Genomic DNA, 24,766 nt, shown 5'->3' on the forward strand with positions numbered 1-24,766 from the left:
CCCCCCCAAAGTCTCTTAAGAACACAAAGCACCATCCTTTCTTATCATCAAGCATGCTTCTATTATTTGTGTTGTTTAAGGACTCCTCGAGGAGTTGGCCAAGGTCTGCTGAGGAGGAAGGAACTCAACCATTCCGGGGCTGACCAGAGGAATCGATACAAGGTATTGGCGTCCCAGCCTACCACATAACGTGCCTTTGGGAATCGGGCGGTCAGTGCATGGGTATAGGCCTCGATCACCTCGTTCAGATTTGAAGACATATTCCCATCAAAGTCCATGCGGGATGTTACTGTTGGTAAAAAAGGAAAGTGAAGCTATACTTTGTTTTAGCAGTTTATCATACCTTGTGGCTTGTGTAACCATTGGATAAAGAGCTATCATACAGAGATTGAATGAAATTATGAATCTTCAACAACTAGCTAATATCTTGTATTTCTCACAACACTTGATATTCATATATCTGCGACTTCTGTAGAGTTTGCTTAACAGACTAATCTACACCATATTCATATTCTTTTACTTAAAGGCATCAGAAGTAATCTCTACTGAACCATATTTATAATGAAACCTTGTAAAACTAAACCTTACATTATATAACAATTATTAAACACCGACAGTATGCTTCAGTGAGGTGGCGCTATAAATCGGCAAAAGCTCCGTACTACCACGAGGAGACTTAACACGAACATACCGCGTCATCCAAAACACACTTACGCACTCACCACACGCATGCATATCGAACGTACAAAAGGCCGTCCTTGAATAACCTTAGCTAATGATTGGACGTTAATCAATTAAACCAAACCAAACCAAACATCCCATAAATACAAAAGTGATGTTACTACTTTCGTAGTTGGGGAATTGTTCAATAAAAAGCGCGAAAAACGTTTGTATCATATCAATGTTGATAAAAAGACAAACATTAACTGGATTGTTTAACGTCATGGAATCATACCAGGGTCTACTTCTCTCCTAAGCAGACTAGTTAATTGTAAATGCATTCTAACTCTTTAAAGTATAATTCCATAATATTCCTTAATGACAGTACAACGAAATGCAAATGATGACATTGTAGAGTCAAAGGCGTGATGATGAAAATCATATCTATCAGTAATTGAAAATGTCGTTACTAATTAAAGGCGATTTCCCAAATGTGTAGTTTTCATATTGCAACGGCTTCTTCAAAAAATCATCGGTTAGTTATATGTTGAGTACATTTCTTAATGCAATTACCACGTTTTCGCTTGAAACACGTTTAAATTTTCCAAGAAATTTAATTGGATGGGAACTTTGGTGGATTGAGGGAGAGAAGCAGACAGAATTTAATTGGTTTTGATGTAAGGATGTTGCGGAGGCGAGAAGATTAAAGAGAAGTTAGTCGCTAGGTCACCCGTGCAAATCGAACGCTCCATCAGACTACGGCAAAGACAAAGGAAATGTTAGAGTTAAAGTTGATTCCCCCTCCACCCCTTCTGGATATTTTATTATTTGAGCATCACCAACGAGAACGAATAAACTGAATGATAAATTCTTTTTCGGATTTTTTTTTTATTATTTAGCTTATTTGAAAGTTTATTTTGAACAAACCCATATGACACCTGGCAGTAAACATGATGTACATATACTTACATCTTTGCACAAAGTCTTCTCCGTAATATTCCCTTTTTTCCTGATCCAGTTCCTGATATCGTCTCATCAGATTTGCTACAATACCCTCTCCTGAACAAAAGTTGGTTTTGTATCCACTTGGCTCTATGATATGTACTGATATTCCCGATTTCCACAACTCACTCCTGTTTAATTTTAAAAAGTTATTTCATTAAAGCTGATTCTTAATTATGAAAACCGTATCATAGAACTAAAACAAAACAGAAAACAAAATCATAATTAAAATTATTTAATTAGGTATGAGTTTACTATATTTATGATCAAGTTGTCGTAATAACTGTAAGGGCTTTGAACTATGCTCAGAAAACATCTTACAAAGTGATACAGTTTATCTTAATTTTTATTTGGTTGAAGCGGTTACATGATGTAATTTCAGAATTGTTGCTGGTTTATTGATAAAATCTAGGCTCATCACCAGCTAATTAATACTCATATGACTTTTTAAAGTACAATCCATGAATACTTTTATTGATGATTTGTCTAAATTAAATTAAAATGTGGCCTATGAACTATGGTTGTTTCAGAAAGCAGCTAAAATCAAATAAGCTAAAAGTAAGACATATTTCTACCTCAAAGAATCAGCGAATCCCTCGGCGGCGTATTTCGAGCAGACGTACGGAGCGCCACCAATAGCAACCCTACCCGAGACGCTGGTTGTGTTAACAATGCGGCCTTCCTCCCTCCTGATCAAGGTCAGGAAGGCTCTTGTCACTTCTATGGTTCCGTACAAGTTTACATCCATAACAGATTTGTAGTCGTCAATGTTCAACCAATCAGATGCAACATAACAACACTGTCCAAATATGCCGGCGTTGTTCACGAGTCCCCATAGGCCTGTAACATATGTACGATAAAAAGGATGTTCTGTGGTCAAGACTGTAGCATTTAAAAAACACAAAAAACCATAAAACATCTAATGTCGATGCAGCAGAAGTCTGTTATTCTTCCGAATCACATGGTTTTATTATACTTGTATTGTTATCAAGATTATCCATGCAAATATATCTTTGGTTCATATCTGTTTTTATTGAATCGATTACGACTAACGATTTCGCTTTAATGTCAGTATTCTATATTTTATATTTACTAGTCTTTATAGCATAAATAGTTCAACAATTTAGGCACGAGAGACAGAACGAAATTGCGGCAAGGACACAAAAGTGAACTCTAGTCCTTTATAAGAGCGGAAACAGATGTATGTTTAGATGTATTAATTGCTTCACGCAAGACACGCAATCGACTGGAAACAAAATATGTTTACCTTTGCCGTCGGGTAGTCTACTCTTCACCTCTTCATAAGCGTTAGCGACACTTTCGTGGTTGGTGACATCAATGTCAATGACAACAACTCGATTAGATGTAGATTGTCTCAGCTCGTCGCCTCCCTTTTTCGTAAGGCATCCAGCGAATACATTCATCCCTAGACTGTCCAGATGTTTTGCCAGCAGGTTACCGAAACCCGAGTCACACCCTGTTATCATGACATAAAGTTCCTCTCTTTTCTTGATTTTCAAACTACGAAACTGCCTTCGGATGACGACAAGGCCGGTCACAAAGACGAGAGTAAAGCTGATAAGTATGAGAGCTAGCATTTTTATTCTGCAATGAAATGTGTTCAGTTCCTTAAAGTTGATACGACATAATTGAGAATATATTGACAATAACTGAAAGTGAATATGAATTAATCAGAGAGATAATACCGGTGTAAGTAAAAGATATTTTGCATTCCTGTTATGCATTGCAGTATGTCATATCACCTAAAAAATCAAATAAAGCATTAATATAAGATCAATATAAATCAATTTCGCGGCTCATATATCAGAACTACTTTTCTTTATATATATATATGATCAAGCAAGTCATAACCGCTTCCTTGTTTTAATTAATTTCAAACATACCTTACCGGTATTAGGTCTGTAAATGAAGGTCAGGATAGGCTGCAGTACTAATGAGTTGTACCGGAGAAGGCGGAGTTTATATACACCCCATGACAATAAGCATACGCTCCTTTCACTCAGATAGACAAAGTCCATACCTGCGTCACAGTCTGTCTGACGGCCTCGTTGATTGTAAGTACAAGATATGTATACATTCGGGAACCAAAGAATTCTTGATATCGCTAGTGATGGAAGGTCATTACTATGTTTTTATCTCTGTCTAGAACACATAAATGATAAATTCATATCATTGATGTTAATTTGTCAACACGTTCCTACTTCTTATGTATGTTAAAGTTACTTAATTCATATAAATTCAAATAAGAGCACTTTTTTCCGGACTTATGGACCAGTTACTTGAATTATATGTTACATGTGAATGTTTATTGCTGCAAAAAAAAAAAAATAGAAAAAAAGTCAATTAGTTAAAATGACTTTTCTAAAACAATTTGTCGGGAAACTAAAGGGCATCATAACATTTGTTTCGAGTATTCATTTTACTTTAAAAAAATCTCGGAACAGTTAACCTTTATCTGATAATTATTAGTTGTAAACGTCAACATATACTCATCAATGTTGTATATATTACATAATACAGACTAGTTTAACGCTAAGAGATATTTAAATCTGGTATATGCGTTTAATAGGTTGCTAAAGATACAGTGCTGCTTCGATTGTTTAAAAATTATTTCAGTGGGGAAATATCTATCATAAACTTCAACTAAAACAAACAAAAACTTCTCAATGTGATCTGCTATATGGGAAATGTTTATCCTCTAAACTGACATGACTGAGATTTAAAACTTAATGCATTGACGTTTGAATAAAAACGTTATACTGATGGTTTACAACGTTTGATAGATTAAAATAAGTAACGGAAGCGTCAGTGATTGTAATTGACGAACATTGCTTTTAAGAAGGAAGTCAATGATTGGTTTCGTTGTGAAATGTTCATCTTTTTAAAACACGCTGTAGTACAATTTGAAACAGTTTACATTTAACTTTCCGAGACTTATCAAAACTTTCTTCTTGCCGAATCGAGATGTTCTTATGTCCATGCCATTGTTTTGATGTCCAAATGACAATGTCCATAATAACCTCAATTATTCTGAAAATATATAGTTACCCTGAACCAAAAGCGATCAATGTACTGGTTTGTTTCGACTCACTTCTCTGTTGTCTGTCTTTCTAATGAGATGCATTTTCAATTTCGATGTAGACGGACCGCAAGCGAAAACTCGAAAAGACGTATGACATGCGGATAGTTCGAATACAAAGTGTTTAACTGAGGCATATTTGAAAGCATCTATTTCTTCTTATAATTTTGTTGATGCTTTCGTGGCATTTTTGTTGCTTATCTCTATTTTTGCTTTCAGTCGCATTTCTTTTCATGTTTCAGAACATGTTGTTATTTGGGAGCGCGTATCTCTACAAGTACCACATTCTATAAATACATCTAAACTAAACTTTCTACCTCTAATTGTTTCTCAATGCAAAATTACGTTTAGTTACTTAGAATTAAGGACAATGGAAATATGATTGTAGGAAAAGTTCTATTACATCCAAGATGTGTTTATACATTTCAATTATTTAGAAATAGGTAGTAACTAAACTGTATAAGACCTTTAATAAGTTTGAGACGACCCATAATTCAGCTGAAATTCCAATCAGAGCCCGTCTACCTAGAAATCTAGTTAGACTACCTAGAATAGAAAGTCGAAAGTTCGAGAAGGCGATTAAATATCACAGACAAAACTAGAATTACTTACTTTTCGGTATCTTAACAAAATATTCCATACCATTTAAGACTTATCCCTCTTGAATTCAATGAAACGAATAGATGACATATAATACGCATCAACTTGATGAAATGATAAAACAGTTCTCAATAATAATGACGACAACAAAACTGACTTTTTATAGTCATTAACAGATTTTCGTCATTTATGTAAACTAGGAAGTCCAAGGACAAGATGAATAGTTCATAGTCTCCCTATTTGAATTTGCTCTGATAACTTGGCTATGAATTTGTTTTAATTGGAGATTTTTCTTTCGAGTCATCTATTTGAGGTGACATTTAAGAGACTAAAATAGATCTGTCCGACTTACAACACTTTGGGCCTTTAATCTTTCATTTTCCCCCTCACTTATTAGTCTTTCTATGCTTCCTCTATAGGTGCCTGTTCGACACCCGTCCTCATAGAACCCTGGCTAATGCGATATCATTAAACTCCTAAAACAAACAAAAATTATTTACGACAGTCGAGCAAAATTTCGTTCGTAGGTAGTTCGCGATTATTCTCATAATGGAATTCAGACTTTGTTTTGATTTGTTGTTACTAAACATTTGGTAGGTCTGAGCTTAATGATGTAACCTGCACTGATTTGACTACCTGTATCTTATCTAGATCTGACGAAATTCGGGTATCTTGACCAACATTACACGTGTCACATGGGCACGTTTTAGCGTTCAGGGTAAACATTAATATCACCGTCTAGTTAACCTAATTTTACATATATTTTTGTGTTGGGTCTAAACTGTGTAAAGGCCTATTGTTACACAAGCATTAGAAATTCATCAATACATGCAGAGAGAAACGTATACACATGTCAAACATAGTAACGAAAATACAAACGTGTTGTTCAATCTTATTCGCAGCATAAACACTGCCTCATTCTTTTATATACCGGTAGAGATTGCTAATAGGGAACATTTTATGATCGACATTATGATCCGACATGGAAATATTCTATTTCTTATGCGAAATGAACCTAGACATGTCCGACGCTTATCTATATACCTAGGCTTCCCTAGTTCTGATTTTGAGAACATGACATAGCCCGGATATGACCTAGACTTGTAGGTCCTTGATGAAATAGGATGCATCTACTCTCCCCACGTTCTCTTCCCGTGTAAATGCATATCCTTGTCTTGAGCTGGAATTGCACTTCATCTAGTATATCGGTGATGTATTTCGTTGTTCTGTAGATCATGTTGATTAAACAGAGGATATAAGCTACAAACAAAGTGTTTGCACAATTAAGATTTAGAACTGCCCACTGTAATAGAAATGTTGAATTATTCACTTATTTTGGAAATGTCCCACATTATCTATCTTCTGGGAAAAGTAAGCTGTGTGGATAGAAAATCATACGGTATTGTTATATACTAAAACCATTTCAGACTAATTTTAGATTTTCTTGACCACAAACTTAATAGCATAAACATGTTATTATAATTTAAGCAATGTTTCATATAAACAAAGAGAATCTCCAACATAGACTTTCATTCATCACTAATCGGCTTAAAAAGGAATTCGAAGCTTCTTTAGAATAGAAGAATACATAAAAAACTTAAAACATTTGTATTTCCATTTTTAATAATAAATATAAAAAAATGGTATAATGTGAAACCACTACTACACTAGGAACTCTTGAAAAGGGGATTGTATTTGTAAACAATGATATATTTGTTTGTTTTTAATAATCCAATTTTCAACTCTTGTATGTCTGTTGGCTTATTATTACTGCTCTATACGATGTCATACCAGCTGAATCAGACACGTGTTATCTTATCGCTATCCGGTTTATTTGATAACTGTCTGGTTTACTGTACAAATACCTTAGTTATAGATACCCTGATTTTATCGTCAATGTCAGAACACAAGTACTTACTCATCATGTGATGAAAATTTCCTTTAATGGAGGCATAAACGGTCAAACATATATTTTTTATCTTCTTCCTACACATACATGTATGCTCTCCGACTGAATGTACTAACTGAGGAAAAGCTGGTCATTAAAGTAATTATATATTCCATAGTGTATGCTAGCAGGAACATAATTTTGTTAAAAATGTAATTTACGAAATATCAAATATTAATATTGTGTCAAGTGAAAATAGAAGTTATACACTGTCAAAGTCAAATGATCAAATAGCACATCTGACAAAATAATGATAATTCATCAATTTGTTTTATTAGTATCATATGTGTCATGTTAAATAAGTGCGGTTTGGTTGATATTGTCAGGTTCGTAAAAAAATAAAATACAAATGAGTGTTATAAATTGTGTATATAAGGACACATTCATTGTCACTTAGTGTCATGAAAAATTCTGTTAATTATTATCACTATCACAACACCTGAGATATAGTGCCTGTATAGCCTGCAATTATATGTGGTTTTATACACTACCCTTAACAGTTTCCATGGAAACTATTTTGCCGATTATGACATTATATCATTGCCCTTTGGTTTATGTAGTAGAATGGTTGAAAATTCGTATCATCAATTGCTTTTTCACATAAAATGGATACAGAGGCTTTTTTTTTTATTGAAATCAAAACCTCAGTAATTGCGAAAATAATGATTTTCGTAAAAATAGCTAAAAATGGCTTAATATTAAAAAACATAGTTTCAATTAGACTAGTAGAATTCCCCACTCTATTATCATTTTTCCTCTCAGGAAGACTTTTATTAATTTATTATAAATGATCACATACATTATAAAAAAAAAACTCTGACAAAATCATATATCGATTCATACATATCACTTCAAATAAATAAGCATATATTATTTAACATGTTATTTTTTATATACACAGGACCAATACGAAATTTATGAGTAACAATAAAATCAGATAAGAACTAAGACAGCAAATTATCGTTGCCCTTTTGGTAGTGGCCAGTTAAGCGTTCCTATAATTTTTGCGGTCAGCCATTCTGGCGCAAAATACAGGAACCTGATATATGTATGACTGTCTTTCCCAACTAAATATCGACCTTCCGGGAATTTTGACGTCAATGCATGCTCGTACGCGTCCACGACCTGGTACAGTCGCTTCGAGAACACACCTTCTCCCATCATATTCTTTATAACTGAAAGTGAAAATAGAAGTTATACGCTGTAAAAGTTGTAAAAATGCCGTTATAGTCTTCATTTTTTTTTTTATGTTTCTGTCGATCTTTCAATATAAGACATACCAGAGTCTTTAAAAAATGGTAGTTGCTACTCTTGCTTAGCGCTCAGCATATTTGGAGTGGGACGACTTGTTCGCCCGTTGCCAGTATAATGTGACCGGGTGGGATGTGCTGCTGGGGTCTTCGGCAGTATGCTTCAGTGAGGTAGCACTATAAATCGGCAAAAGTTCCGGCCTATCACAAGGAGACTTAACACGAACATACCGCAGCCTCCCAAACCATACATACGCACTCACCACACGCATGCATGTCGCACGCACGGGAGGCCGTCTTTAAATGACCTTAGCTGTTAATAGGACGTTAAACAAGATAAACCAAACCAAACCAAATCAATATGCAGCGCTGTTTCGGGTGTCCTTTCGTATAAAGTACCTCCCTATAATAGTCATATGTTATTCTATTGAGACTGGGTGAAATGACTCACTTTTATCAATTATATGGTCTATATTGAATCCTATACTAAACAAAAGGCCCATGGGCCTTAACGGTCACCTGATTTTTGAAATATTTCAGTAAATTTGAATGAAAGAATGAATTTAAAAACAAATAAAACAAATGATAGTCAAAAATGTGATTTCCCTATAACTATAGTAAAGTTTATCCCCTCCCATGGGGCAAAAGCGAGACCCCAGGGCTAGGAAATTCACAATTATGGTAAAGCACCTTAAGACCCTTCGATCTGTGAAGAGTATTTAATTCTACCTTAAATGGGCTGTAAGAAGAAGATTTTTAAAATTTCTGTTAATTTGACCCTTTTTGGCCCCGCCCACCAGCCCCTGGGGGTCAGTCAGGGCCAACATGTACATACCATCAAACTGTCATCCCAAGCTGATAATTTTAACCAAGTTAGAATGAATTCCAATAAAAATTCAACAAATAATAGTCAAAAATGTGATTTCCCTATATAAACTATAGTAAAGTTTACCCCCTCTCCAGGGGCAAACATTAGACCCAAGGGTCATGAAATTCACAATTTTGGTAAAGCACCTTAAGATCCTTCCATCTATGAAGAGTATTTGATTCTAACATATCTGAGAGTAGAGAAGAAGATTTTTGAAATTTTTGTAAATTTTACCCTTTTTGGCCCCGCCCACCAGCCCCTGGGGGTCAACTAGGGCCAACATGTACATACCATCAAACTGTCATCTCATGCTGATAATTTGAACCAAGTTAGAATGAATTCCAATACAAATCCGACAAATAATAGTCAAAAATGTGATTTCCCTATATAAACTATAGTAAAGTTTACCCCCTCCCCAGGGGCAAACGTGAGACCCCTGGGTCATGAAATTCACAATTTTGGTAAAGCACCTTAAGATCCTTCCATCTATGTAGAGTATTTAATTCTACCATATCTGAGAGTAGAGAAGAAGATTTTTGAAATTTTAGTCAATTTGACCCTTTTTGGCCCCGCCCACCAGCCCCTGGGGGTCAACTAGGGCCAACATGTACATACCATCAAACTGTCATCCCATGCTGATAATTTGATACAAGTTAGAATGAATTCCAATACAAATCCAACAAATAATAGTCAAAAATGTGATTTCCCTATATAAACTATAGTAAAGTTTACCCCCTCCCCAGGGGCAAACGTGAGACCCCAGGGTCATGAAATTCACAATTTTGGTAAAGCACCTTAAGATCCTTCCATCTATGTAAAGTATTTGATTCTACCATATCTGAGAGTAGAGAAGAAGATTTTTGAAATTTTAGTCAATTTGACCCTTTTTGGCCCCGCCCACCAGCCCCTGGGGGTCAACTAGGGCCAACATGTACATACCATCAAACTGTCATCCCATGCTGATAATTTGATACAAGTTAGAATGAATTCCAATACAAATCCGACAAATAATAGTCAAAAATGTGATTTCCCTATATAAACTATAGTAAAGTTTACCCCCTCCCCAGGGGCAAACGTGAGACCCCAGGGTCATGAAATTCACAATTTTGGTAAAGCACCTTAAGACCCTTCCATCTATGTAGAGTATTTGATTCTACCATATCTGAGAGTAGAGAAGAAGATTTTTGAAATTTTAGTCAATTTGACCCTTTTTGTCCCCGCCCACCAGCCCCTGGGGGTCAACTAGGGCCAACATGTACATACCATCAAAGTGTCATCCCATGCTGATAATTTGATACAAGTTAGAATGAATTCCAATACAAATCCAACAAATAATAGTCAAAAATGTGATTTCCCTATATAAACTATAGCAAAGTTTACCCCCTCCCCAGGGGCAAACGGGAGACCCCAGGGTCATGAAATTCACAATTTTGGTAAAGCACCATATGACCCTTCCATCTATGAAAAGTATTTGATTCTACCATATCTGAGAGTAGAGAAGAAGATTTTTGAAGTTTTAGTCAATTTGACCCTTTTTGGCCCCGCCCCTCAGGCCCCTGGGGGGTGGGGACCATATAATTCACAATTTTGGTTCACCCTCAGCCATGGAAGCTTCCTGTAAAATTTCATTGAATTTGGTTCAGCAGTTTTTAAGAAGAAGTTGAAAATGTAAATTGTTTACGACGCACGACGGACGACGGACGACGCCGGACAAAAGGCGATTGCAATAGGTCAACTGAGACTTCGTCTCAGGTGACCTAATAAAATCCGATTATCATTGTCTTCTGTGTTATATTGTCTGATATAGCACCAGTTATGATATGTTGTTGAAGGACTTAGGATTCACATATTCAGTTCATGTACTTACTTATTTCAGGGTAATCCTTTCCGTAATACTCTATAACATCTTCATCCTGACGTTTAAAGTATTCACACAGCTTTTCCTTAGCTTTATCAGTATCAAATACGTTTGTTTTGAATGCACTAGGCTCTATGATACTGACTTTTACCCCGGCTGTATAATATTCCTGTCTGTAAATATAACAAGGAATTGATGAAAACAAGAATAAACAATTAAGTAAACAAGAACCGTCGATAAACACATAAATTTCAGACATATTACTATGAATTGTAGAAAATCAAGTGATTATTGCTATTTAATAAAACAATAAGAGATGACGAGGTTTATTTGATTATATAAATCTTCTGATGATTACCTTTGAACGCTTTATTTTTATAACTAGATTAAATAAAAAAAATGTTTTTTTCTGCAACGAAGATGTTATGGACGACATCATTATCAAATTGGGTAATTTAAAGAATAAAAATAAAAAATTTAAATTTAAAAACAAATTTAAAAAAAATGTTCGAAGCTTATGTTGTAACCATCCTAGTTCTCATTTCGAGAATGCGACGTAACTCTGATTCGACCTAGATTTCTATGGTGGGTGTCTTCGATATAGGAAAAGACGCTTATCCCCTGGAACACACGGTTTTATTACTCTTCCATCTTTTTAAGTGTGCCTGTACTTATCTATATTTCTTTTCGTATTCAATCCTCTCGTTATTGATCTATATTTAACATTATTATTATTAAGTACGGCTTTCTTATTATGTCAAATCAACATCACCATTAATAAAATGATAAGACTTTCTTACCGAAAGTTCCTGTTAAATATTCATATTAACACGTTGGTTCCTTTCATCACTAGAGGGTTATAACTTGTGTTTTACAGTAATCGAAAATGTATTCTCTTTAAACTGTTATTTGTGTATAACTTGAGATGGTATTTAATACGAAAACCCTTTTCAGTTCCGTGGATTCGAAAACAATATTTAGCTACTTGAAAGAAATCGATCTATTCTATAGACTTTGATGTCTTTTACGTTACTCTCCTTGACGTTCTAAATATATCACAAAGTTCACATAATCTATTCGTATATATATATATATATTACCATTTTTAACGGGTAATCATTTTTATCATAATGATCTAAATATACAATATGAATGCTTTTCAAAATCACCAATTTTATCTGATTTTAACATATAAAATCAAAACGATATTATTGTTTGGCCATAAATGACCCCAGTTGTCGATGGGCCGTAAACCTCAAACATACCGTATGGTACTTAAAGAAAACCGTATTATCACAAATAAGATATCAACTCGTCAATTCATATAAATACATTCAATAACGAGGTACATTGTATTTGCTAAGGGGTTCCACTGCAGTAGCTGTACTCTCAGCAGAATGCTCTTTTCTACGGCGACGTTTTTATCTGACGCATATACCAGGTTCTCAGATGTATAATGTGAAATCTGAAGGAAATAAAACCCTTTACCAGACCTACTCATTATGTATATTGACCAAGATAAACCACACAGTGTGCTCACAGATGAGCGAATGCCATTTTTATCTCCCTGGACGTCCCTGACTTTTGGTCAAATCCAACCAGATGAGCGATACAGGCCCTCTGGGCCTCCTGTTTCTTGCTCTAAAAAACCTCGAATAAATAACATTTCTGAGGTCAAATCATGGACGTCTACGAATGCCTCTGGTCAAATAGAGAAAGTTCTTTGGAACTTCTCGAGTTCTAGAAGAATAAGTGTAATAATTTGTCATTAAATAAGTGATATAGCGTACTCTGAAAGTCCCTCATACCAATGACATTTGACATTTCAAGATTACAGGGGTCAGATACGGTACAACTTATAATCTCTTTATCGTCTTCAGGCTGTGCACACTTCGTGCACACATCACGCATCATTGTGATATACCACAGATGCAGTGTCACCATATCGTGAATTATATAAAATGGCACTACCAACCTAGAAGTACAATCATCCAATCGATTTGAGAAAGCTAGAGCTACAATGAGGAAACCGCTGTAGTGTTGCTTTCATAAAAACACAATGTATACCCTACTTCCTACACTAATGCGATACTAACTGAATATTACCTGAGGGTATCCGAGTATCCTTCTACTGCAAATTTCGAGCAGACGTACGGGGCGCCTCCTGCTGCAAATAGTCTTCCTAAAACACTGGACATGTTTACAATTCGTCCTCTCTCTTGTCTTATTAGTGGCAAGAACCTGTTTGTTACGCGCACCATCCCGTAAAGGTTTACATCCAATAGACGTTTGTAATCGTCGATGGGAATCCATTCTGATATCAAGAGACTTATTGAGTCGGAAATGCCAGCATTGTTTACCAGACCATGTAATCCTGAATTGAAAAAAAAACAACAAATGAATATCGTATTTTCCTTCATGACACAGATGAGATATATGAAGTTCAAGTGTTAATTATTTATCACAAGCAAGAGGTGTAACATTTACCAGAGGAAATATTACTATAACTACAATTTAATAATTGATTCCGGTAGACAAATTCGTCTTAGTGAGAGATAAATAGAATAATCACAGATATATCATGGCGCTGAAGGCGTGACTCAACTATCCGTCATACAGAGCTAAATTTATCGAACTTACCTGAACAGTTACATGACTAAACCCTTCAATTGCCCGTGTTTAAATATTGTTAATGACAAAGTGTAGAATGATATTTGATTAAATACATATATCGGCCATATCGATCGGAGACCTTAAAATCGACAACACTGCAAACTCTTCAAAACCAATCGTTTAAATCTGTTGTTCCTGTATGATAAATATATTGGTGTTAATTTGCTATCGTGAATTTTCCATTTTAGATGGCAATATGCCTGCTTCCCCAACCTATGGCGATTCTAAAGTCATCGGTCTATACTTAGTAACACGATTGCCGTGATAGATGTCATCTGCTTGTAGAATTTTACAATGTATACAGGTTCGTGAAGACTATAAATAATGATTACTGTCGTTATCATGATAATAGTAATTATCAACATCATATTGTGCAATATTAGGTTCGACGTGTTTGGTGGTTTTATTGTAAAAAAACAAACAATATCAAAACAAAACACACATACCACAAATAATCAAACAAAAACAAATTGATAACATTGTAAGACTCAATTATTTACCTCGTCCATGTGGAAGCCTCGATTTCACAAACATGCATGCATTTTTAATACTTTCTTCATCAGTTATGTCAATAAGCAATGGAGTCACACGACATGATGTCGATCTATCCAGCTTATCTCTCCCTTCCTCAGTTAAACATCCAGCGAACACATTCATACCACGGTAATCCAGGCGTTTGGCTAATAAATTACCAAACCCACTATCACATCCGGTAATAAATACATATTTGTCGTAGATCCGAGCAATTTTCAGTGTTTTTAGGAATCTTTTCGATATCATGTATGCTAATACCAGGAGAACTACGATATACAGGCTCATCTTCTTAATATATATCTGCAAACATAAAACAACATAACGTTTTAGTAAATATTGCCTAAAGCATGCAACTGTATATAACAAAGATATAAAACGACGAATACCGTATCCAAAACATCGAAGGCATTTAGAAAACAAAAACACGCCGAATGGTTTCGTTTGGATTTGTATGCTAAATGATGGCTTGTCATGTTGGCGAAAAACATGCGTGTATTGCATGTTTGTGCTTTCGGAGGCTGCAGTATGTTCGTGTTTGTCTCCTTGTGATAGCGCGAACCTGATGTTGACTTTATAGTGTTATCTCACTGAAGCATACTGCTAAGGATATCAAACATGGTATCTGACCCGGTCATATTATACAGACAACATGGAAAGCAGTCGCTCCACTCTCAAAATTTTATCATTAAGCAGGAGTATCAAAGACTCTGGTATGTATCGGCCAGGGGACAGAATCCGAGGCCTTTCTAACTGGGGTGAACGCTTAACAGGATGCACACGAACTGTAAACAAAACTATAATTGAAATAAATAGCAACAATACTAAGTACAAAATAAAAAGTAGCGATGTTTGTGCGCAGCACCTTGAACACGAACAGGAAAATTGTGACAAGTGTTCTAGAAATGTTAGCGTCTGTCACACAAATGTTTGTTTTGTACGGGTTTCTTTTAATGTATTATGTATATGCATTGTATAAACTCACCATCAATGCAACTGTCCACAAAATTCAACAGAGCCGTTGGTAATTATCCATATGACCACACAAATATTTCAGGCGTTATTTTTTATTTTGTGAACATTGTATCGTTGAAACAAACAAAAAATCAATAGACTAATTAAAATGAAATATATCCGCGATGGGGTAAAAGATGAGCGTGACGCCCGATGAATTCCAGGCAGAGAAGTCATTGTTTTGAAATAAAGTTATGTACTACAATAACGTGTGTGCCAAAACTTACTTAACATAACATCAAAAATGGTAGTGAGTAGAAGTATACCCTGCATGATCTAGCTGGAAATAAAAGTATTAGATCGATAACAGGGATATTTTATACGTATAATTTAAGCATGCGTTGTTATCGATATCAGATATACAATACACTATATCACTGGTAACGTCATATGGTTGACCGTAGACTGGCTACCAGACCCTAAGTTGTTTTGTTAAGAATTGCTAAGCTAAATTCTAATACTAGCTTATCTGCCCCTAGTTTGAAACTTAGGATCAGACATATCCTAGGGATCAAAATCATAAAGCTCCATTTTATTTATGATTTTAATATTCTAGAGACAGGGGCCAGTCTAGGTTGACCGTTATGACCAGGGCCCTGATTTGTAGCTTAATCACTTGACTAGTGAAACTTTCATTTCTCATTTGTTGCAAAACCTGTGAGTATATCATCTTTAAAGTATGATAACAGTATCTGTACGAAACCAGGTGCGCTCATAAATCATAAAATGTTATGGCATTGGTAAATTTAATGGAAGATTATTACAAAGTCCAAAAGTACATTGCTCAGGATAAAGGTGAACAGTGCCTCAATGTTTTTTTAATAATGAATGGAAAAAATGGTTAAAACTTGCCTGATCGAAAATGTTGAAAAAAACAACAAAAAACATCTACCTTTTTAATATATAAACCGAAAGTCTAGCCTCTTCTCACTTCATATCCCAATCTCTTCCCTATCTTTTCCATCCCCCCCCCCCCCCCTCCTTTCTCTCTTCCTTTCTCTGTAGCTCTTTTTGTGTTTTGTTTTGTTTTTGTTCTGCTGTTCTTTGTGTTTCCGTCCGATTCTATATGTCTTCATGTTGTATGCGAGTGTGAATGTAAGGTGGGTTGTATCTAATGAGAAAATGAGAAAATGAAGGAAATTGTGAGCGAGTAATTATATTATTGTACTTGTGAAATGTAACCTGTTGTTGTTTATCATGCAAAATGTTTCAAAAATAAAAGAAATATAAAACAAATCTTTAAATTATGCCAGTCGGATTAGATTTAAGAATTACAGAATTTCATGAAGTTTTACCAAGTTAGTTCTAGCAGAAATTATTATATCAGGACTTGAAAATGTTGTTTAAATGTGATTAGCCTAATCCCCTTATAAACAACATGGCCCAGATGATAGGGTGTGTAAAACTGGGTCAATATCAGTCTATCATTGTCATAGATTTTGAGAGATATCAACCGCAAATCTACACTTTGTACCTATTGTATATGTTAAAATCACCAATATCAAACGGTATGCTATATTCAAATACAACAAGGTATAATATATAACAGAATGGCGATAGAGAATTTCAATGTAATAATAAATAGCAAAATGGTGTTAAAGAGGCATTCCTTCGTTCAGACATCAGAAGCATGCACAGTTTCTATTGACGAAATCTATGTATTATATGAGTGTTTGTGCCTACATGTAATGAAATCAACGGCGAAATGTACAAGAAAAATGCGGTATCGTATACAAATACCGTATGTCTTTGCGGTAATTAGTGATACTTCGGGTCGAATTAATCATTTTCAGGAGTTAATACTCAAATAACTTTGGTTTATCTTGAGAGTAAAACTGCCTTATCAATGTAAAGATTATAACTTTTATTACTTGGAAAAAGACATATTTCCAGTAAGTTTAATTTTGACGACCTAAACTTTATTTAAACGAAGAAATATTCATTTAAGCCATCTAATCGACAAGCGTGTCATGACGTGTGCGGCATATCTCATTGGTATCTGCAGTTATCTGGTCAGCATCGAGGACGATTACAGATAATTCGTTATTTGTGGTGAATTCGTCCACAGATAACTCACATATGTCTGGTTTCGGCTACACCAGTGTCAAATATGTGGACGCTGATAGGATAGAACTGTATCAATGTAACTATTTATAAGTGTTGTACAGCTTATTTAATTATCTTATTCATTTAACGAGTTTTACGTGCCGTATTACGGCCTTGCAAGAACATATAGGAAAGTAGTAGAATGAGTACAGTACGGATCGAGTGAAGGCCTCTCGAAAGACGCACCTTTCATTAAAAGCTGAGAGTTTTGTACAGTAGAGCAAAAAATGAATTTTCAGGGCATATAATAAAAATACCAAGATGGCGACTAAGGAAAATAAAAAAATGTCAAAACAGATGTCGAAATCTAGATGGGGTGGTGTAAGATGATAATGACGCGTGTCACTCGCTTGCAGTTGTGATATTTAATAAACATGTAAAATGGATTTTTACTTTTAGATTTGAATAAACAATTCATTTTCTGAGGTGACGACCATCCTCATACTGTTTTCTATATACGTTAATTGTATATAAATTCCTAAGATATGATTGGGTGGCAAAGTAGTAAAACACTTGTCATTGACGTAGGCGGCCGGGGTTCGATTACCCGATCGGACATGACAAGTATCGGGTCACCCACCCGGCTACGAGAGTGTTCTCCGGGTACTCCGGTTTCCTTCCACATTAGGAACACTTGCATGCTTCAATCAGGGCCAACAAGAGCGATTAATATCAGTTAAAATAACTTATCTTACTTTTTTCCTAAACAATTCAATTACATACATTTTTCATTCCTAAGATATCTTCATTTTTGAGCGACTAAACTAAATGGATTTTTCACATCAAATAAATTTCTCTTAATGATATACTCTTTCAGTATATATGAATATGTATTTTATGACGAATAACAATACATTATTACACTGTAGGTTACGATTGATTGTTTACTAATTACTGCGCCCGTCTCATAACTGATATGCCACGTAAACAAATTCGACTCGGTGTGTTATTGTTTTGGTGTGTAAATAATTTCAAAGCTTCCGATTGGTCATTTCTGACCTCCAACGATTCTGATTGGCTAACTTCTGGCCTTTTACCACGGACTATTTTACTACTCTTCTTACTAACTTGTTGTCGTCTGTCATCCAAAATATCAACATGGATACGTTTTTTTTATTTATCGTGTGACCAATTTGAGATGACTGGGTGAGGGGGTGTCCTCGTGGAAAGGCCGGTCAATGTGGGGTTTGAGTCGTAAGAAATAGAATTTGATATTGGTAAAATAGACTACACACAGACGCGAGCGACAAACTGGTTCAATTGGTGTCCCTAGTTATTTGAATAAAACAGATTGATTGATTGATTGATTGATTGATTGGTTGATTGATTGATTGATTGATTGGTTGGTTGGTTGATTGATGGGACTTAAGGTCCTTGTTCCGGTTATAACCGAGACTAGGGCACTAAGGGGGAATTGGGTAGGTCGGGGCACTACTGGGGAGCAATTCCGCAACAACAACAACAACAACAACAACATACAGTATATATATATATATATATATATACTTTTTTACGAATTCACTTACCTGTATTGCGAATTTAAATCCCAAACACAAAATATATAATTCCATTTAAGAACACTTTTCTCGTGTCAGTAAATAGATAACCAGATTCCATATAAACACATCGACACAAATGAAATACACATATTCCTCAGCACTCCACTTCTGTTTCAGAAATATTTGCTGAAATGTACGGTGTCTTTAATAAATCAATCTTAGCGTGAACTTTCACTTAACCTCCCAAGTCCAGGAGAGTTCCAATAATTGGAAAATGACGGTGATTAGTCTAATATTCAGCTGTGGCGTTCTACTTCATGGTGTCTTATTTAAATATATTTGTCCGAAGTCATTTAAACAAGAGTTATATCAATAAAAACACAAACACAATTTTGTCATACTAATATTTCAATTTGCTAAATGAAATTGCATTTATTTTATTTTTATTTCGCTGTTTTTTATTTTTTTATTTGATGTAAACCATTAAATAGTACGTGTATCGTTTGATGCATGGACAGTTCTCCAACAAGTGATGGTTGTTTTCATGTTTATCTAACTCTCGTTAGTTCATTTTCAAATTACAACCGTCACTTTAATTGTTGGAGAACTTTTATGTATCACACGATACATGTTGTACTATAAAATGGTTTATTTGAAATTAAAAAAATAAACAAAAAATAAATATACCATGGCAACATAAATGTCAAACGTAGGTGAATACAAAAAGATGTTTATATAACAAGATATCCACAAACATTTTGCTTTTGTATGGAAAGTGTAGTTTGGAATTCGATTTCAGATAAATAAAATCGTGCAGATCCAATGTGCACCTTTTATAAACAATACTGGCATTAATACAATACCCAAAGAAATCGTTTCCGTATATGGAAAAAATATTAATATGAATATATTAAAAAAACGAATTCGTTATTTCTGGTAAATGTAATTACGTATACGTGCATGAACGGTTGGAACTAAAATAAAAATGTAAGTAAAATAATCGTTGTATTAACCATAGCGATATTCTGTTGTTACAATTTCGTAATGGCGTTTTTATTACACGGACCACGCTGAGAGAAATCTAGGGTAGAGAAATTCCCTATTGATAGGCGAAATGTACAGTGTATGTGATTCAATAACATGTTTGCAATTCGAATATTTTGAGGGTCAAGGGAGATAACTCGTTAATATCTGACAGCATGCAAACAGTGATGACATGAGAATGATATATACACTGTATGTTTGTATTATCATCAAAATTCTAAATAATTTTAATTGAGAAGTGACCATGAATTTATACAATATGATAAAGTGTTATGTTTATCATATTTTTATGTGAATTATCAATATAATGTATTATAATAAAAACAGTTAAAGCACAGATAAAAATATCAAATACAGCGTGGAAATCATATACGTCTTCTAACCCCGCGAGCAGTTTGTTACATTATATATTTAATATCAATTTAAGTCTTCGAGCAATAGTTTAGTCTGGTTTCACTTTAACATTAAATAACCCCAATGTTACCGACAGGTGTTGTATTACAAAAATAATAGAAATTTGCATATATCATGAATTTTTAAAGTATGTATCGCATTTGCAGTTTTATAAATTACATACATGTAATTACAGTTCTTAAATACTGGTAGATTCTACAGTTGTGTTTGTTTATATTCCAACAACTACCGAGTAATTTATTTAACGGTAATGTCAGTTGAATTGACTGGAACAGTGAGAGATGTCATGTCAATGTGTCGTCGACACGACATTTCAGTATACCGGACAGTGAGAGATGTCATGTCAATGTGTCGTCAACATGACATTTCAGTATACCGGACAGTGAGAGATGTTATGTCAGTGTGTCGTCGACATGACATTTCAGTATACCGGACAGTGAGAGATGTTATGTCAGTGTGTCGTCGACATGACATTTCAGTATACCGGACAGTGAGAGATTTCATGTCAACGTGTCGTCGACATGACATTTCAGTATACCGGACAGTGAGAGATGTCATGTCAGTGTGTCGTCGACACGACATTTCTGTATACCGGACAGTGAAAGATGTCATGTCAGTGTGTCGTCGACATGACATTTCAGTATACCGGACAGTGAGAGATGTCATGTCAGTGTGTCGTCGACACGACATTTCATTATACCGGACAGTGAGAGATGTCATGTCAGTGTGTCGTCGACATGACATTTCAGTATACCGGACAGTGAGAGATGTCATATCAATGGGTCGTCGACACGACATTTCAGTATACCGGACAGTGAGAGATGTCTTGTCAGTGTGTCGTCGACATGACATTTCAGAATACCGAACAGTGAAAGATGTCATGTCAATGTGTCGTCGACATGACATTTCGGTATACCGGACAGTGAGAGATGTCATGTTAGTGTGTCGTCGACATGACATTTCAGTATACCGGACAGTAAGAGATTTCATGTCAGTGTGTCGTCGACACGACATTTCAGTATACCGGACAGTGAGAGATGGCATGTCAGTGTGTCGTCGACATGACATTTCAGTATACCGGACAGTGAGATGTCTTGTCAGTGTGTCGTCGACATGACATTTCAGTATACCGGACAGTGAGAGATGTCAAGTCAGTGTGTCGTCGACATGACATTTCAGTATACCGGACAGTGAGAGATGTCATGTCAGTGTGTCGTCGACATGACATTTCAGTATACCGGACAGTGAGATGTCTTGTCAGTGTGTCGTCGACATGACATTTCAGTATACCGGACAGTGAGATGTCTTGTCAGTGTGTCGTCGACATGACATTTCAGTATACCGGACAGTGAGAGATGTCATGTCAGTGTGTCGTCGACATGACATTTCAGTATACCGGACAGTGAGAGATGTCATATCAATGACTCGTCGACACGACATTTCAGTATACCGGACAGTGAGAGATGTCTTGTCAGTGTGTCGTCGACACGACATTTCAGTATACCGGACAGTGAGAGATGTCTTGTCAGTGTGTCGTCGACATGACATTTCAGTATACCGAACAGTGAAAGATGTCATGTCAATGTGTCGTCGACATGACATTTCAGTATACCGGACAGTGAGATGTCTTGTCAGTGTGTCGTCGACATGACATTTCAGTATACCGGACAGTGAGATGTCTTGTCAGTGTGTCGTCGACATGACATTTCAGTATACCGGACAGTGAGAGATGTCATGTCAGTGTGTCGTCGACATGACATTTCTGTATACCGGACAGTGAGAGATGTCTATGTCAGTGTGTCGTCGGACACGACAGTTCTGTATAACCGGACAGTGAGAGATGTCCTATGTCAGTGTGTCGTACGATCACGACAGTTAGGTACTACCGGACAGTAAGATAGTTCATGTCAGTGTGTCTTCCGACATGACATTTCTGTATGCGGACAGTAGAGATGTCTATGTTCAGGGTGTCGACGACACGACATTTCAGTATACCGGACATTGGGGATGTCTTGTCAGTGTGGCGTCCCCCGACATGACTTCACAGATAACCCGACAGTGAGAGATTCATGTCAGTGTGTTGGTCGACAGTGCATTTCAGTATACCGGACAGTGAGAGATGTCATGTCAGTGTGTCGTCGACATGACATTTCAGTATACTGGACAGTGAGAGATGTCTTGTCAGTGTGTCGTCGACACGACATTTCAGTATACCGAACAGTAAGAGATGTCATGTCAGTGTGTCGTCGACATGACATTTCAGTATACCGGACAGTGAGAGATGTCTTGTCAGTGTGTCGTCGACATGACATTTCTGTATACCGGACAGTGAGAGATGTTATGTCAGTGTGTCGTCGACACGACATTTCTGTATACCGGACAGTGAGAGATGTCTTATTAGTGTGTCGACGACACGACAGTTCGGTAAAAATAACACTTAAAATCGGTCCTTAGTTTTGGCGTCTTTAAAACACTTATGGAAATGGCAATTTTATTGAACATTCGAAATAACTTACCAAACATAAGATGAGTGTATTCGAGATACCATTCCATAGAAAATTCGGGAAAAAGAGTATGTTGTTTGGGCGATTGACGTGATTAAAATTAATATGTCTTTTAAAACCAATAGAGATCACCAACTTTCAAACGAAATCTTAATTTTAACTCAAAATCTTAGTATAGTGACAAAATACTGGCAAAAATCTGCATTTACATCAAAACCCTCGAAAAAGTACAAGGAAAATAATGCCAGGTCAAAACTGATGTATGTCCATAATTTTTCCAACATTTTTTTGCAAACATTTATGAAGCAATTTTTCAAAACTTTTGTCAGTTAGAATTGAAACAATGTTAGCCTAAAATGTTAAAAACAAATATTTATTAGTTTTACGTATGAAAAAAAAATCAATTTCATTATCTTACTATTTTCTACGATATAGAAATATATTTAATGATATAGACAAATGGTAATATAGCTCTAACATATATAAATACGTACCTCCTCTGTCTTGCGGCAATACTTCTGTGAATATAAGTAGGTTTCATACATAACAAAACAATGTGGAGAGGCACAAATGGGGAAATTATGTTGCAGTTTCAATCTATAGGCATATGGCAATCAAATCTTTAGCTATATATAAACATAACCTTGTTAAATGCTATTTAACATGATTACATATTTACTAAAATTATATATTTATTAGAATAACATTAGATTTACATGTATTGAGGGCAAATTACCCTTTGGGTAGCCCCCGTTAAATAAATATTGTACTTTGCTCATTATGGTGTGATCTGTATCGAACGATCACAACTTTTATCTTGCATGGCTTTCCCGCGTAAGGGAGACAACTCTGTTTGTCATAGATGCTCAACTTACAAAACAGTGTTGTGTAATATAGTAAAATGTTACTAGATCAAAATCCTCCATTCTAATTTTTCGTTCCAATTTAACCTAGCAACAACATCAATATTAGATTTTTTATATATATATATTATTACTTTTTTTTTAATTCTCGGCACTTCCTCTCCATGATTATGATGTTACGTGGGAGAATCACATTTTTGATATATTTTACCTTTTTCAATATTTCTTTATCATTGATACAGTATACGTATCGATGGAACAAAGACCAGCACTTAATTATCGTTAGGGTGAGTCTGATAGGTACGATGGGAAGCTTACAAAAAAAATAAAAAATAAAATAAACAACAACAACAACAACAAACAATTAAAAATTATCGTTTACCAATATCGTACAACCGGTTATTTTCACAGGTCAAACATTTCGCTATTTTCATTTTGAACGCAACAATTAAATTTCAAAGAATGAAAATTTCGCAATGTTGTAATTAAAGGATATCTTAATTAGCAAATATTCCTCCCGGTGTCGAATAACAAAGTGTTTAACACTTTCATTTTGTTGCTTTTCAAGTCTTAATCGGAGTTAATATTTCACGTTGTATTATTATACGAATCAAATTTTCACGACCACGTCGAAATAGCGAAAATATCATCTCCACGGAAATAACTTGTTATGCAGTATTTGTATATAGAAAACAATGAAGAATGCCGCCATGATAACGAAACTTTTTTTCGAGGGCGAAATATAAACGACAATAAAGATCCTTGGAGATCCTTGAACAAGTGCAAAGGTAATAACAGAACAAATAGCCAGCATCAAATACAGAAACAGAAT

General features: G+C 35.4%; 1 protein-coding gene across 3 annotated transcripts; it reads right to left on the reverse strand.

Annotated features, from left to right (window-relative positions):
- Positions 1-23,594, reverse strand: LOC117316734 (dehydrogenase/reductase SDR family member 9-like). 3 transcript variants are annotated; one of them, XM_033871495.1, is made up of 9 exons: positions 19,137-19,550; positions 14,460-14,793; positions 13,393-13,660; positions 11,296-11,459; positions 3,572-8,485; positions 2,930-3,267; positions 2,238-2,502; positions 1,630-1,793; positions 1-289 (listed from the first exon to the last, which is right to left on the reverse strand). In XM_033871495.1, the coding sequence occupies exons 6-9, from the start codon at positions 3,258-3,260 to the stop codon at positions 63-65; spliced, it is 987 nt and encodes a 328-aa protein (XP_033727386.1). In that variant the 5' UTR covers positions 3,261-3,267; positions 3,572-8,485; positions 11,296-11,459; positions 13,393-13,660; positions 14,460-14,793; positions 19,137-19,550; the 3' UTR covers positions 1-62. The 3 variants fall into 3 exon arrangements, with proteins under 3 accessions (XP_033727386.1, XP_033727385.1, XP_033727384.1); XM_033871494.1 differs by lacking the exon at positions 19,137-19,550 and adding an exon at positions 23,566-23,594 and having other exon boundaries at positions 2,930-8,485; XM_033871493.1 differs by lacking the exons at positions 1-289; positions 1,630-1,793; positions 2,238-2,502; positions 2,930-3,267 and having other exon boundaries at positions 19,137-19,254.
- Positions 23,595-24,766: the final 1,172 nt, after the last annotated feature.

This window comes from Pecten maximus, chromosome 18 (assembly GCF_902652985.1).
Source record: "Pecten maximus chromosome 18, xPecMax1.1, whole genome shotgun sequence".
In the NCBI taxonomy this organism is placed as follows: Eukaryota; Metazoa; Mollusca; class Bivalvia; order Pectinida; family Pectinidae; genus Pecten; species Pecten maximus.

Coding starts and splice junctions, on each gene's coding strand:
- LOC117316734 (XM_033871493.1), bottom strand. CDS start 19,181: ATGGAATTATATATTTTGTGTTTGGGATTTAAATTCGCAATACAG. Junction 13,661..14,459: donor GAGGCTTCCACATGGACGAG/GTAAATAATTGA, acceptor TTTTCAATTCAG/GATTACATGGTCTGGTAAAC. Junction 11,460..13,392: donor GGATACTCGGATACCCTCAG/GTAATATTCAGT, acceptor TTATATTTACAG/ACAGGAATATTATACAGCCG.